Genomic DNA, 16184 nt, shown 5'->3' on the forward strand with positions numbered 1-16184 from the left:
CAAATAATATGAGTTTGAATATTAATTTCATGTTTAGAGGTTTAGAGTAACATGTAGGCCTGCCGACTGATTATGTCTTGACAATAATAATTAAAAAAAATAAAAAATAAAAATAAAAAAAGGGAGGGGGGGGGGACACAATTCTCACGTTTTTTTGGGGGGGGTTTTTCTTTCTTTTTTTTTAACTATGCATATTGCGTTTTTAAATGGGAATGGCCTTCCATATATATGAGATATTTGTTTTGGTGTTTTTTTCCCCCTCTATTTACATTCTTTCCTCCTATCCGTCCCGCCCCCATGGTATCCCGCCTGTGACGTCGCCATAAGTAAACTTTTTCTAGCCAGAGGCCAACCTGATTTGGTATCAACAAGTCTCCACTCTCCACACAAACTGCGTCAAAGCTCTACTGGTGAGATGTGGGTCAGTCGTCGTGCAGCCGAGTCTACGCTGGCATAATTATTGAGCGGGTAGTTTTTCGCCTGCTTGGACTTAGTGTATAGGAAAAATGGCACAGAAGCGGACTTCAGATGGCTGGTTTGGATTTATACTCTGCACCGCAGCCATGGCACTGACTGTGTGGAATTCCAGCAGCGGTAATGTGCTTATTTCCCTTTTATTTATTTCACGCTTTTGCACAAACATGTTTTACTCGATCCGAGAATAATATACGTGACTGCATCTGGAAGCAATTTAAATGCTTTTCCAAGTGCTAACCTGTAGGAGCAGGAGAACTTTGAAGACCTAAGAGCAAAACCTTCTCCTTAGATGAGTTTATCTGTGCTTCATCCCACTAATGTAATCAAATCTTGATTGTTTCTGTGTAATAAATAGCCGAAAATTTTGTTCACATTTTTGGCTGACTCGTGAAAATGAGTTTAAACATTGACCACATTCTTATTACTTTATTTGACTGCAAATCCTCCCAGTTACTATTCAGTATAGGCATTTCTTGTACAGCTGTCAGTGGTAGTGAACGAGAAAGTGAAAGATTGCGTTTTTAATTGTCATAATAATTTCAAACATTTCGTGAAAGCCAGATTTAACAGTCACCAGGTTCATTCTTCTGAATTGTTTTATTTTATTTTATTTAATAAAATTCTAAACATGTTGGTTTGAAAATCAGTCTTGGGCACATGTCGAAGTTTGGATCCAAACTAGTTGCTGTGTTGGAGCTTGGACTCAATCAAGAGCATATTTGACATTCCACTGTTTGAACCAAATAAAAAGTATAACAACAGCTTTGTGCTAATAAGTAAATATTGGCTTATGTATTACCCCCCAATCTCACATTGTGTTTCTCTTCTGTCTTAAAAAAAAAAAAAAAAAAAATCATTAGATTTTAGTGTTCAAAACTGTCACAGTACCACAATCAAGCATAAGGTGACACAATGATGATGGTATATGTATACCAGTTTCATGCCAACCTAATGTGACTTTGTAAACAGCTCAAGAATCCAGCAGGCATCTCCAGCGGCCTGTCAGGACCTCTGAGCCCTTGGTTGTGCCGGGCCATGCAGCTTCAAAGATGTATCTCAGCCCGGATGAGCTAAAACGGCTCCATTTTAAGACCACCACAAACTCTGTCCAGTTGTCGGAAGGACATGAGGCTAAGTTCAGCTGCTCCATTGATATTCCCGATACCCAGCTGGAACCCACCATCTTGTGGATGAAGAACGGCCAGGATCTGGCTACTAACATGCAGGTACTGATCAATGAACTGCAGACCATCACGGACAGAGCAACAACACTGCTTTCCACTGTCAGGTATGTGACCCTGGAGTTGTTTTTAGCCTTCTTCTGTTGGTGCACTGAAATGAAAAGAAAGCCAGCTCATTTGGGATGGGAAGTATTGTATTTCTTTTCCAAACATATCTGTTCAGAAATATTTGATATTTTTCTGCATACTCAAAGATGAGATCATGGACAGAACAACAAAGATGATTGAGGAGTCATGACTGACATCCAATCTGATTACTCTAAAATTGTTCTTCTAAAAAAAAAATCAGGAAGCTGCTCGACCTTCAATTTCTTTAGAATATTTAGGAAAATGATTGAAAATAAACAAATGAATATTTTACTATTATTATTATTATTATTTTTAGATACTTCACACTGCTCAGTGTGCACTACTTATAAGTTAAAGTAACATATTGGCATATTAATTTTTATGAAAGTATAAAATGAAATTAGAAAAGTAATTTATTTTTTTAGTAACATTGAAAGTATAGTCACCATTTGCTATTAATTGTTTTTGATGTGATTTTAGCCACAAATCAAAGTGGTGGGTGGCTTGTTTTTGAAAAAGAAGGCTGCCTTGACTTAAGTGATAAGTGTTCTATTGTTGCCATTGTTGTTTTCCTCTTTCACTTATCGGACTGATACTGTTGTGAAAGGATATATAAACAAAAGGCAAAAAACACTTGGAAAAATCCACACTAGGAGGTGAGAGAGTGAGAGAAGAGCTTGTTTGGAACCAGCATTTCTTTCTGGATTTTAGACTACATTTTACTTAAAATTTGAGTTTGAATGGAAATGTTGAGCTTCCAAGGTGACATCTTGAATTGTGTCACAGCATTACACAGGTACAGAGGGCAGATGCTGGCGAGTACCGCTGCAGGCTCAGCATCGGCAACATGATGGTAGAATCTCAACCTATCACCATCAGTGTGGAAGGTAAGTCCGAAGTGGCGTTGGGGTCCTGTTTAGAGCTCCACATGTATGAAAATCATGAATTTCCTTTGTAGGTCTTCCGACATTTATCCAGCAACCTGAAGATCGAAACATAACAAAGGACACTCCTTTTACTCTGACATGTGAGGCGATAGGACCTCCAGACCCAGTTAAGATTCGCTGGCTGCGTGATGGAATACCTGATGGTGACTACCAGACATCGCCCAGCACTTATAAAGTGGAAGGTGAGAAAAAATGTCCATTTTGTTAACATTGAGAGATTATGATGGCTAAACAAATCAGAATACAATATTTTGAGACTCAGACTTGAACTTCAGATGTGTTTTATGAGGTTTAACAGTCAAATAATGTCCAAAGAGGTTGTCTGTTCAGTAGTCTGTGCTTAGGAAAAACGAGTGGTACTATTAATGCCTTTAGAGTTCACATAACTGTACGAATCTTGGACCAGTGCTGAAGTAGCTCATTGTAGAAATTCTAGTCTTCATCCACAGAAACGTACGACTTATAATGGAGACAAATTTAGCTGGTGTGTAGTCAGGTTGCATTGGTCTGTTGGTGGTTTCTATTCTGCTTCATCTTTGCTACCTCAGCAACATACTTGTGCTTATACAAGAAGATTATTTTTTTTTTTCCCACCACGTTTGGTGAGGAAAATGACATGCTCAACACCCCAAAAAAATTCTGAGGTGAACATGTTGACATGATGAAATCCAAAAATTTTAACATTATACAATTGTAAAAAAGCAGCTATTTCTGCAAGTATAATTTATTATTATTTTTTATAATCAAAGTGTAAAAAAAAAAATATTTATTTTGAATTACTGAAAATACTCGAAAAATTTCACATGATGTATTCAATGGAGCATCTTTGCTGAAAAGCATTTGTTATGAGAAGGATAACCTCTTATCTCAAATGTGTCCTTCAGGCTAAACGCTCCTGCTGTGTGGCAACACAACCAGTTGCGGAATGGGTTAAAGGTTCAGAGCTGTGCTTTGGTCCAGTGTGTGCAAGGGCCGGGGCAGGAAGGGGTTGGAGAGGGGGGTTATACAGGCATTCTGTTCGGGGGTTGGCTCCGGAGACAAAGACCTCATTCACAGGACAGCCCACTGCCCAAGTAGGGAGGGGCTGCGGGATGCAGGCTACCAGAACTCAATACTTTCACTGCATAGTGCGCACGTTGCACTTGTCTTACGCAACAAGTGCTCCTATTTCCTCTAAAGGTTCATGTCAAGTGTCATCAATGTACCCTTTAAGATTACAAGACAATCTGTTTTGTTGAAAATTGCACTTTCTAAATGATGCTCGTGTCATTGAGGCCATTGCTTTGAAAGTGTATCAGTGCACATAATGTTCTTGGCATATTTTTTTTTTTCCTTCTCATCATCTTGGGGCTGCTCCTTTTGGAGTCACAGCTGATTCTCTCCTTTTGGAGTCACAGCTGATTCTAATAATAATAATAATAATAATAATAATAGTAACAAGGCCCAAATAGCTTAAAAACCGAACGAAAATAGCTGCTCCTTTGATGTTCACTGAACTAAGCTATAGGGAGGGACACTAATGTCTAGCGAGATGTCATATGTCCAAGTTTGCAATTTTAATCAATTAGAGAGTCTGAGTCATGGCAACAATGCATCATAAAAATAATTCTGTAGTTTACTTCACATGAAGCAAGATCTAGTTGGGTTCACTGAAATGTGGTGGTACAGAGCAGCAAAATGAAGTCTTTCTATTTGCCAGTTCTTCACTTTATAAATGGAAACCTACTGTTTCAGGCAGCTTTAAAAAAAAAAAACCTCCAAATTATAGGTTGCTTGACCTATTCTGCAAGACTTCCTTCTACTGTACTGTATTCACAGGCAACCATTGCTACCGGTACTCTAAACTGGTTGTTTTCATCTTAATCATCAATTTACCCGTGCTGTTTAGTTAATTTGCCGTTTATTTAATTTGCCGTAAAACCAGAATACAAGTGCATAGTCTTTATGTACTTACAAAACATTATTATTATTATTATTATTATTTTACCCAAATAAACCCATTTTAGGTAAATCAACAGGTCTCCAGTAATTGTCGGGTGGAGCATCAGTTCATGAAACTAATGCTGGATCATAATACACTTCTCATTTATTTAATCAGGAACTTTAACAAACTTGAAAATGTAAGAAGCTTGTAAAGCACAGATAATACGCTCTTCCTCGAAAACCAGTCATCATTGAAGTTTCCCTTTTTGTTTCTCCACATTTGACAAGAACGACTTGTTCCATTTGTGACACAAGTTAAACCTGCTCACTTTCCCACATTCCCTCCAACATCTGTTTGCTGTGCACCTTAAGAGTGAGGCACTTAGCCATGGCACTTTTACAACTTGCCTAGAAATTTGCTAAGGCATTTGCACATTTCTCCCAAAAGCTTCGCTGAATTGTGTAACTCCTCAGTTAATTGCACCTCATACTTTGAGAGTCACTGTCATTTAAAGTTAAAAGCAGAAACATGTGGTGCAGTTAGTGTTTGTGTAAAAAGTGTGGCACTGTTTACACTACTGCTCTACAGAAGGTCAAGATACTCTTAAAAATATAAACAAAACATCTCATGCTTTGTCTCTGGCTGTGTTGTGCTTAGCTTGGCTTCCGAAATGGAGGACAAAAGGGACATTTGTTCCAGTAATCTTGCAACGGAGCAAAGTGTGAGGCGTTTGATAGACAGAAAGCCAGGAAAATATTTTTGTTTTGTTTTTTTTAAACTTTGATTATAATGAATTAACTCATCCATAATATTTGCATGTCAATTTATGTGTTGATCACATTCTTACCTAACCAGAAGAGATGAGATCGGACAAGTTCCATCTTTCGTCTGTAGCCGAGAGAATAGTCAAGATAAGCGTTATTTGGCATTTTGTGTTTCCTCAGCACATGCTGAGCTTGACACTAACCATAACTCTTCCTTTTTATTGGGTCTACTGCAGGTGTCAACAAGTACACTCAGTTCAACTGCGAAGCTTACAACTTGAAGGGGGTCAGTACATCCAAAGAGGCAAACATCAACATTAAAGGTAATTAAAGGCTGATGATAAATGTTTTAACAACAACCAATGTTTTTTGGAACTCTTTGATGAGTCAAAACTTTTTTCCTCTTATCCTTGAATATTTGTGTGTTGCAGCGTTGTAGAAAAATGTGTTGACATGTTACTATTACTAAGGTTTTAATGCAGTGCTTCTCAATTATTTGTTTTTTTACGGCCTCACCCCTTCCGCCAGAAATCAATAAATATTTATATATTTAATTTATAAATGTATAAATATCTGTGGTTACAATGGTGTTTTAGGGCCACATATATATAAATATATATATTTTTTCGGATGCGGTAATATCCCGAGAAAAAAAAAAAAAAACTCCTAAACTTACAACAATTACACGTAGCGTAGCTATAGTCTAATGTGAGGATTTGGTGGTGGTTAATGGGAAAACTGTTTTTAAAATGAAAAGGCAGGATGGAGTCTGGAGATGGATTTATTTAGATTTAGATGGAGCGACAATGCTTCCTGATCTCCTATCAGCTGACTAACACCAATCAATCAGAAGCTAGCATACTTTTTTGACACATCAATCTAGCTACTTGTACAAAAAAAAGAAATAAATAAAAATGCATCAATGTGTAAATAATAATTTAATTTCCCTGGAAACGTAAATGTATAACTAAATATACATCTTAAAAAATTAACTTAAATGCTTGATCCTCAGGGTGTGGACCAGGACCTTCGCAAAGCAAGGTGTCTTTGTTGCTATAGCACCCAATGCTTCAAAGTGTGAATGCTTAATGATTTATCTCCTTATTTAAAAACCCAACCAAAAAGTATTGGCACAAACAGTTGTACACTACGTGTATTTCTCGTAATTTTCTGAGTTTTTTCTTGCAAATCTGCCACTTTATAAAGTCGGAAATTTGCCACTTTATAAAGTGGCAAAAAAAATTCTCAAAATGTTGCACCCACCCTCTATAAAAAAATTGATTTGTACATAGCCCAAATACGCAGTCGTATGTGGTGCGTAATTTTGAGTGCACTGCAGTTATCTTTGGGACATTCAGATACCCCTACAAAATGGCGTGACCCCTTACTAGTACATTATGTAGGGAGTAGTGGGCACATTCGGACACAGCCAGTGCCTTTTTTTATTTTTTTATTTATTTTATTATTATTATTATTTTTTAAAAATAAATATGTTGTAAGTACACTTTAGCAGGAGCGCTAATCCTTGTGCACTCTAGGACAATTAGAGCGCCACTGCCACCTACTGTATTGGATGTATAATTACACTTTATTCCAGAGCATTAAAATAAATGGGGATATTTCCCCACATTAAAATACACTTCTAGTTTCCGATGTATTTTTAATATCCTTTATATTGTGTGTTTACCAATGTTAAAAATGGATTTCATTGTGTTCTGTAGTGCTTCCCAGGGCTGTGTCTAACGTTACTGTGATGGCGAGGGAGTCCAATAAGTTGAAGCTAAGCTGGGTGCCTGGACATGACGGCTTCTCTCCATTGTCCAAGTGCCACATCAGGGTGAGTTTCATGTCTGCTCATTGATTGTTTTAATGCCCCTCAGATAGATCACTGCATGATTTCTGTGCTATCCAAGTTGAAAGAAGTGAGTCGCAGGATAGGGGAGGTGACTATAACCAGATTCATCAACGTCACGGTGCCGCCATTCCAGTGTGAGGTCCCCGGGCTGCAAGCGATGACGTCTTACAACTTGAGCGTTTCCTGCAGCAATGAGTTGGGGGCTTCTCCGGTCTCACCTTGGATCCAGAGCAACACAACAGAGGGAGGTGTGTGACCACTCCTGGAACCCTCTGCCTATCTATTTAGTAGCAAATATAATTTCGGTAAAAGGCAAATGTCAGCGGTACCCTCAGCCATTTCTTTAAGGATATAATTAGGGTACAATAAATGGTAATTTTATTTTTATTGTTTCGATCCACAAAAAGATACCTCAAGGCACTATGCACATGAAGCAAGTTTTGAATTTGGATCACACTTTGATGCCCATTTACCTCAAAGCGATTAAGTTGCGATAGCATCTGAATTTTTACCACTCCCGAAACACATTGCATTTCTTATGTTCTAAATAGCCTGCAGAAGGAGCATGTGGGGACTGGAATGTACTACCTGGTTTCCCTCTGACAAGTTCCTCCAGTTTTCCTAAAAAGACATATAGGAAATAGGAGCGGTCTGACTGAAAGAGTTCCTACAGGGTGGAGTTTCCCTTCAAGGGCCACCGTGGGGATTATTTTAGCCAGGAAAGGACCACATACCAAACTGTTATCAAAGTTTAAACAGGACATTCTTCATATAATTGGATTTTCCTCCCATAAACACTATTATATTACAATATGCAGTAACACAATAATCCCTCTCTTATCCAATCTTCGCAGTGCCATCAGTTTATCCTCGAAATGTCACCATGCAGCTGAATGAAACATGGCTGGTGATCAGGTGGAAGCCTCCGCCGGATGATAAAATAAACGGCATCCTGCAAGGCTATGACATTATTGTCCGACATGGAGCACATGTCAACAAGGTGAGTAAGTGATTCTGTATAGGGATGTTGTTTGTTTGTTTGTTTTTTTGTTTTTTTGTTTGTTTGTTTTTTAAAATTGGATCGAACCGCTATTTGGGCCAATTTAACTCAACTTTGAGCTATTTTATATCAAAATGACCCAATTCTTTTGGGATTGTTTTGTATAAAAAAAAAAGGGTTGTTTTATACAAAACAAACCAGAAAGTTGTGTCAAGTTGACCAAAGTAGCGAAAACAATGATGGATCATTTTTAATTATGAAATTAATGGCAATTTTCTATTCTTCTAATTTCTGATTTTAAAACGGCCACATGCGTATCGGTTTCTGTCGGGAGTAATGATGACTTGAATTAAGGCCTGGTATCGACCTGATACCGATACTCTTATCGGTACTCACCAACTTTTCAGATTAAAGACGTCAGCTATGGGAAAGTGAGGTCCAGGTAGTACATCCATACAGGCTGGCCTCTGCTTTGGCAACTCTGCTAGGCAGTATTATTCTGTTCAGAGCATTCAAAATGTCCCATTTAAAGTAATTTTTACACAACTATGAGTGAAATAACCAACTACTAATTAATGAAATTATTATTACCTGCATAATTGCACAAGGACACTAGATTAGATGCTCACTCCCCCTAGTTATACACTACACATATTGAATGTATTCGTGAATGCAAACAATATTTATAGATACAACAGGTTCTACATTTATGTGTGCCCACCACTCAAATAACGCCACATTGTGTATTTTCACTAAATATCCCAGCCTTACATAACAACAACAGTTAGTTTCTCTTTACTAACAAAATGACTAAGAATGACTAATATGAAGACAATGCGTCTGAGCCAGAGGTCAGCTTATTTATCTGTGTCAACTGTCAACAAGTTAAGGAAGAGGGAAAAGAAAGAATTCAAGCAATGTTATAAACTGTATCGCACAGTTATTAACTTTTTATAGTGATCCCCCCCCATGAGTTTCTTCATTTCTGGCCCTGCAGTAGTGCTTTCGAAGACAATGGTATACTTCCTGGCCTTCCTCTCTGCGTGGATGTTAAGGAAGCGGGTATGAAAAAAAAATTTTCAATGTTTTTCTTCATTTGGCATGTGGCTGTGAGTCACCTCAAAGTCAATGGAATTGAATACAACAGGATGTGCACAGTCGGCTTAAATGTCCTTTGTGTTGTCCATTGTTGCTGACGTCACAACAGCGGTAGTATACAAAAGCTTTCCGACATCACCGCTTACTGGAAATGCGTGCGTATGAATTAGGGGTGTTAAAAAAAAAATCGATTCGGCGATATATCGCGATACTACATCGCGCGATTCTCGAATCGATTCAATTTAAAAAAATCGATTATTTTTTTTTTTTTTTTTTTTTTTTTTTTTTTTTTTTTTAAGAGCTCAGAATTGTTCATTCGGTAGTCTTACCGATTCAACGTCTTATCATCATTGCCTTTTTTTTTTTTTTTTTTTTTTGTGTGTGTGTGAATCGATTTTGAAACTTCCATTTTTAATGGAAAAATATTCAACAAAACGTCTGACTTCGGGTTAGGATTCACACCTTGAGCATGGAAGAATGTTATATGAACGGAACATTAAGCCTTAATATTTTATTTTAATGCTGTTCAAACATGAAACAGATTACAACCTCTATAAGACTGAAATTTCAGATAAATAAATAATACATTTTCATATAAATCTTACACTCTACAAGCTTACTGATTAGTATTTTCTAAATTTGAATGAAAAAAAATCGCAACAATCGACTTATAAATTCGTATCGGGATTAATCGGTATCGAATCGAATCGTGACCTGTGAATCGTGATACGAATCGAATAGTCAGGTACTAGGCAATTCACACCCCTAGTATGAATGTATACGGCACTTTATTGATGTCGTAAGCACATGCCCAGCTTGGTGCCACAGACGCGACAGATCGTGTGAATCATGTGTTCTGCGTTGACCGCCGGACAGTCAGCATATCGAGAGCACAGAGGAACCGATGATGCTACCATGCACTGTTGTGAAATACAGGGCTCTGTCTGTCACATGGTCACCCCCATTGCAGCAGGTCAAAAAAAAGTTTCCTTTTTCAAGACATTATTACTGGTAGCCAGTTCACAATTTTTGATAGGGAATTTTGGAGGAGATAATGAGGTTTCGCCCAGTAAATGAGGCTGTTCCTCACTTTTACAGCACATTTGTGACTTTCCTTACGGAACCGTTAAACCTCTGACCTTATTTTATCCAGATTTTTATCTCTTCTCATGTAATGATTAAACTCTCAAAGATAACTCCTAAACAAATTATAAAGTGATTGTGGCCCCATTATTCATGTCATGATCTTGTTCAGATCCACAGTTACACCAACACGGCCTTCGTGGCGGTGCACGATTTCAACACCACGTACAGTGTGGAGGTGGCTGCGTGCACGCGTGCTGGCAGTGGGATGGTCAGCCCACGAGTCTGGTTGTTTGTGCCAGAAGACAGTAAGCTACTCTCGTGATTTATTTCCTCTTACTTGATGAACTGCCCAGAAATTGTGTTGTACATAAATTAGAAGTAAAAATAAATACAATAATAAATAAATAACAGTGGAAGATATTGTACCGTTTGCCATCTAGCAGAAGAGCATTTACTGGTTCTGCCTGCATGCCTCTATACATCACTGGCATAGCTTGGCAAACAAAGACACATTATTTGTTGTGATTAAATAGATCATTTTCAAAATAGATTAACATTCCGCAGCACAAATTAAGATCTCACACAACATAGTGGTTGGAAATAATAGCTCTAAAATAAGAAAAAAAAATATCTTCAGAGGTCAAACTGGGAATAAAAATATGAATGGAATGGGCTTGGAAACTGGACTGGGAAACTGGGAGTAAAATTCAGCCATATATTCTTTATGCGAAGTGAGACACACCTCCTTGGCACAAGTACAAATTTTTCTCTGTATGTTTGTCACCATGTTCGTCAGTGACTGATATGCATTTTTATTTTTTTTTAAAAGCCATTGCCATTTCTAATATTTGGTAGAAAAAAAATCTGATAATTGGGTGATTATTTTAAACAATATGTAATGAATAATACAACTTCATTTTGGTCCCCCAACACTTACAACAGCAAAGATATGAATTACATTCAGAACATTTCAACAATTTGAATATAAAATGTCCTTCAGTATTTTTTAAACTTACAACGGAGAGGAAATTTCAAATGTATATTCAAAAAATCTTGAACTGATGAATTGATCTTTAGATTTAGGTTGTAATTTGTGCAGCACATAAGCAACTTAATGAGTGAAGTGACGTGACTTATACATGATGCCTGTTAAGTGTTAATCTCCATTTATTTCTTTGCCATTAAGTAATGACTTCAAAATAACCAGAGATACATTTCACATATGTCAAAACATACCATCTTTGGAGTTGCATTTGAAATATATGACATACAAAGAAAGATATCAACTGACGGGTGCTAATTTTAACAACAAAAAAAAGAAATCATACTAAGCATGAATAGAATGGGCATATAAGAGGCTTGAGACGGATGTAATTCACATAGACTAACGTTGAATTAAATGGCCCTAGTTTATATTTATAATGTAAAAAGAAAAACCTGAAGCCTCTCTACTTGATTGTTATACGTTACATGTTTATCATGTCATCACAGGGTGAATAGTCTCTATTTAGCTTTCTTTGTACACTTGTATGACCATTAAGAATGTTAAATGGTACTTGTTGCCTGTAAAGATAGCAATAGTTTTGATTAATTAAATGGCCATTACTTTCTTTAAAAATCTGATTCTAAATTTGGACAAATGGGAGGTTAACCATTTTCCCCGGGATGAGTTCTGTTTGGCCTATTCATGCAGTGCTTTTAACGCATCCCTCCCTAATATGACTGTTGTGTGATGAATGTACTGTATGACTTTAAATTGGTTTAGAAAATTGATAAGTATTTTTGAAATGTCTTTTTTTTTTATTTTTATTTTTTTTTTTTTTTTTTTTTTTTTTTAGAATCCGGTCCATCACCGTCCTCAAGCCCCGGCACCAAGATTCCAGATTCTGTCAGTGTTGTTCTCGGTGTGGTGTGTGGAATCTGTCTTTTGATACTTGTCCTCTGGATGGCTATTTGTGTACACAACAGGACCTCGGACTCTTGGCTTGGGTATGCTGACATTTCTACACTCAAAAGCCGATTTAATCAAGAACCTTTCTCCAAAGTTGATGAACCTATCATGGAAATGGCTTTGCTTTTCTGTCTTGTAAAATGATTCTGCTCAGTAGCTCACAGGACGAGCTGAGTCATCTTTTTACAATCATGAACTTCAGGAGACTTGGAAAAAAAAAATGTGATGCTTCCTGATCATAAAGTGTCATTGTTTCCTCTTAATCACTACCCTTTGCACCTGAACTGAGAGTAAGTGCAGCTGCTGGTTTGCAAACGTTCACAACAAGTAGCTGAACATTCTCAAAGTCAGTGAGTCAGTCTTGCCTCTCAGGATGCAGATAGGATTTTGTCACCTCACACATTCAGGAAAACAGCAGCTGACCACCGGAAGAAGCTCAGAAAGCTTCCATGCTTTGACTGTCTATTGTACTGAATCTCTGTGTTCATAGGGCTACAACAGCATAATGATCGAAGTGTGCGTAATGATTTAGTTCTCATGGGCTTTTGTTTTTCACTGTCTCCCCCTGCAGGCGGTTTTTGGGAAGTGGACAAAAGCAACAGCCAGTTGTCCAGTACACGCCTCAGAGATCTTACAACCGCTCTGCTGTTGGAATAACACGTATGTTTACAAATTGACTAATTTAAATAAATAAATACCGTACCTAAAAATATTATCAGTGCAGCAGTCCTTAAATTAAATGAATGGGAAAATTAACATTAAAAAACATTTAAGTGATTTCATTGATTTGACTTTTGATATTTGAATTTTTTAAATCTAAAATGATCCATCTAAACATATTTAACTTTTTCTGCAGTTGTAAACCTCGGCGTCAGCGATGAGCTCCATGCCAAACTCCAGGATGTGATGATCATGAGGAACTTGCTATCCATAGGAAAGGTTCTTGGAGAAGGTGATTGGGTGGAGAAAAAAAAAACAACTACAACAAAAAAATATATTTATTATAGACTGCATTTTAAGAGGTTTTTATCCCCCTATCAGGTGAATTTGGATCTGTGGTGGAGGGCCATTTAAGACAACCAGATGGGACATCAGAAAAAGTTGCTGTGAAGACAATGAAATGCAAGTTGTTTTTTGTTTTTTTTAACAGAAATTTTTATGTAGTAATTTAAATGAAGTATTTTTTTTTCATGTTTTTGAAACAGTGGATAGCTTTTCCCAAAGAGAAATTGAGGAGTTCCTGAATGAAGCAGCCTGTATGAAAGATTTCCACCATCCGAATGTCATCAGGCTGCTCGGTTAGGACATCTACATTACACCATTTGTGTATTGTAAAAACACATTACCGTTTTGATTATTATTATGTCCGCTATAGGCGTGTGCCTAGAAATGAGCTCCGGTCATTTCCCCAAGCCTATGGTCATCCTGCCCTTTATGAAATACGGAGATCTACACACCTTCCTACTGCGCTCACGCCTGGGAGAGAATCCTGTAGTAAGGAATCTGACAAACAAATGAATCGTGGAATAATATGAGCACTTCTCGCCACACTAAATCTTTCTTGTTGTTCCACAGTTTTTACCAACACAGACACTTTTGAAGTTCATGGTGGACATTGCCTCTGGTATGGAGTATCTCAGCGGTCGGAACTTTCTGCATCGTGACCTGGCCGCTCGTAACTGCATGTGAGTTATTTGTGTGGCTGTGGTACTTGTGTTATCACAACACAATACATAATGTGTCTAATATTTACTTATCAATCGCATATGTTGTTCTTTTGTGCTTGCGTTTTCCCTTTCAGGCTGCGAGATGACTTGACGGTATGTGTAGCCGACTTTGGATTGTCCAAGAAGATCTACAGCGGAGATTATTACAGGCAGGGCAGAATCGCCAAAATGCCCGTCAAATGGATAGCAGTTGAGAGTCTGGCGGACAGAGTATTTACTGTCAAAAGTGATGTGGTAAGTAACCCAGTTAATATGCAGTAGAAATCTATTTTTAGAGTAGAGCGAGGGTTACCAACCATTTTGAAACTGAGCTACTTTTTGGGTACTGATTAATGCTGAAGGGTTACCTACACATTTCTGAAATAGCACATTTGTTCAAATACAATAATAATAATAATAATAGATATTCATCCATCCATCCATCCATCCATTTTCTTAACCGTTTGCTCCTCACAAGGGTCGCGGGGGTGTTGGAACCTATCCCAGCTGGCTATGGGCAGCGGGCGGGGTACACCCTGAATTGGTTGCCAGCAAATCGCAGATAATAGATATTCAGCAAAGTAAATATTGATTTTGGTAATGATTTAAGAAGGTAGGAAACATACATATCCAATTACAACACTTTATTTCTCCAGCTGTTTACATTTTCAAATGATTACTACAAGATTTGTAGGAAATCGCAATGTCCCATGAATGGTGATTTATTTTTAAAACAGACCCGCGGCTACTCTTGTGGCCCACGGGCACCATGTTGGTGAGCCTTGCTGTAAAGTATAATTTCATCTCCATCTCCATCTCGCTCTCCTCTGCTCTTTACTCTTTTCATCCTGTCAATAGATGATGCAACCATCTTTGGAGTTAAAAAAATAAAAAAAATAAAAATACAATAAATAAATAAAATAAAATCGAACTGTATATTCCGTTCCTTCCCACAGTGGGCATTCGGTGTTACCATGTGGGAGATCGCTACACGCGGGATGACACCATATCCCGGCATTCAGAACCACGAGATTTATGACTACCTCCTTGAAGGGCACAGGTTGAAGCAGCCAACAGATTGTTTGGACGACCTGTGAGTGTTTCCTGCTTAGTTAAAATTCTGACTTGAAATCAGTTGTGTTCTTGTTGTTTTGTCTAAAAGTTATGTCATTGTGACTAATAGGTATGAGATCATGTATAGCTGTTGGAGGGCCGATCCTCTGGACCGACCCCTATTTTCCCACCTGCGAGAAATGCTGGAAAAAATCATGGAAAGGTTTCCAGAGTCTTTTAGCAAAGAGGACATCATCTACATCAACACCAGCTTCCAGGATGAGAGCCCTGATGGAGATGCCACAGAACATCCTGTGCTCACCTCCTCTACTTCATGCAGCTACCAGGAAGCAGAGAATTCGATAGTGACTGCAGAGGTTCACGAGAGCATGGCGGATGAGGATGACGATGGTCGTTACGTGGTGGTTATCTCCCCAGATACTTCACTGAGATCAACAACACTGGACACTCCTCTTTTGTCGAGCGATTCGTCAAGTCGCTCAGATAGTAACATGGTTCCTGATGGTACGCGAACAGATCACAACTCCACTGATATTTCCCGCTTGCTGTAAAATTTGGTATCAAGAAGTTTTAAGGTATTGTAATATATTGTATTGTATTGTATTGTATTGTGTGGTGTTGTGTTGTGTTATTACTAAACATTTTTGCTATGTTGCACTGGGACTGGAAGCACCCATAGTGTATTTTGTTTCATAAGCAAATTATAGTTTGGTCAGCTTGCTTTTACAGTATATGTCAGTGTTGATGTCAACCTAAAAACATGTTTGCACATAAGCTTAGAATTCACTAGACTGTGAAATGGTTTACTATAGTGTTTGTTGCTGTTGCATATTGTGAATATTGTAATGAATTAACGAACATAAATGCATATTGTATGCTGTAAGAATAAATAATTTATAGAGTATTTCGAGACTACTTTTCCTCTGATCATTTAACAATTTTAAAGTGCTATTAGTGGTGAATGTATTCCAATTCCAATGAAATTGGGAGGT

General features: G+C 37.8%; 1 protein-coding gene across 1 annotated transcript; it reads left to right on the plus strand.

The window, feature by feature from the left end:
• The first annotated feature begins 333 nt into the window (after positions 1 to 333).
• On the plus strand, positions 334 to 16096 carry mertka (c-mer proto-oncogene tyrosine kinase a). Its single transcript, XM_077496021.1, has 19 exons — positions 334 to 594; positions 1447 to 1765; positions 2574 to 2674; positions 2746 to 2916; positions 5659 to 5745; positions 7144 to 7259; positions 7336 to 7525; positions 8132 to 8277; positions 10631 to 10766; positions 12300 to 12450; positions 12984 to 13072; positions 13269 to 13364; positions 13454 to 13534; positions 13618 to 13710; positions 13788 to 13906; positions 13988 to 14097; positions 14214 to 14373; positions 15075 to 15211; positions 15302 to 16096. The coding sequence occupies exons 1-19, from the start codon at positions 507 to 509 to the stop codon at positions 15741 to 15743; spliced, it is 2832 nt and encodes a 943-aa protein (XP_077352147.1). The 5' UTR covers positions 334 to 506; the 3' UTR covers positions 15744 to 16096.
• Positions 16097 to 16184: the final 88 nt, after the last annotated feature.

Source organism: Festucalex cinctus, chromosome 14 (assembly GCF_051991245.1).
Source record: "Festucalex cinctus isolate MCC-2025b chromosome 14, RoL_Fcin_1.0, whole genome shotgun sequence".
NCBI classification, from domain to species: Eukaryota; Metazoa; Chordata; class Actinopteri; order Syngnathiformes; family Syngnathidae; genus Festucalex; species Festucalex cinctus.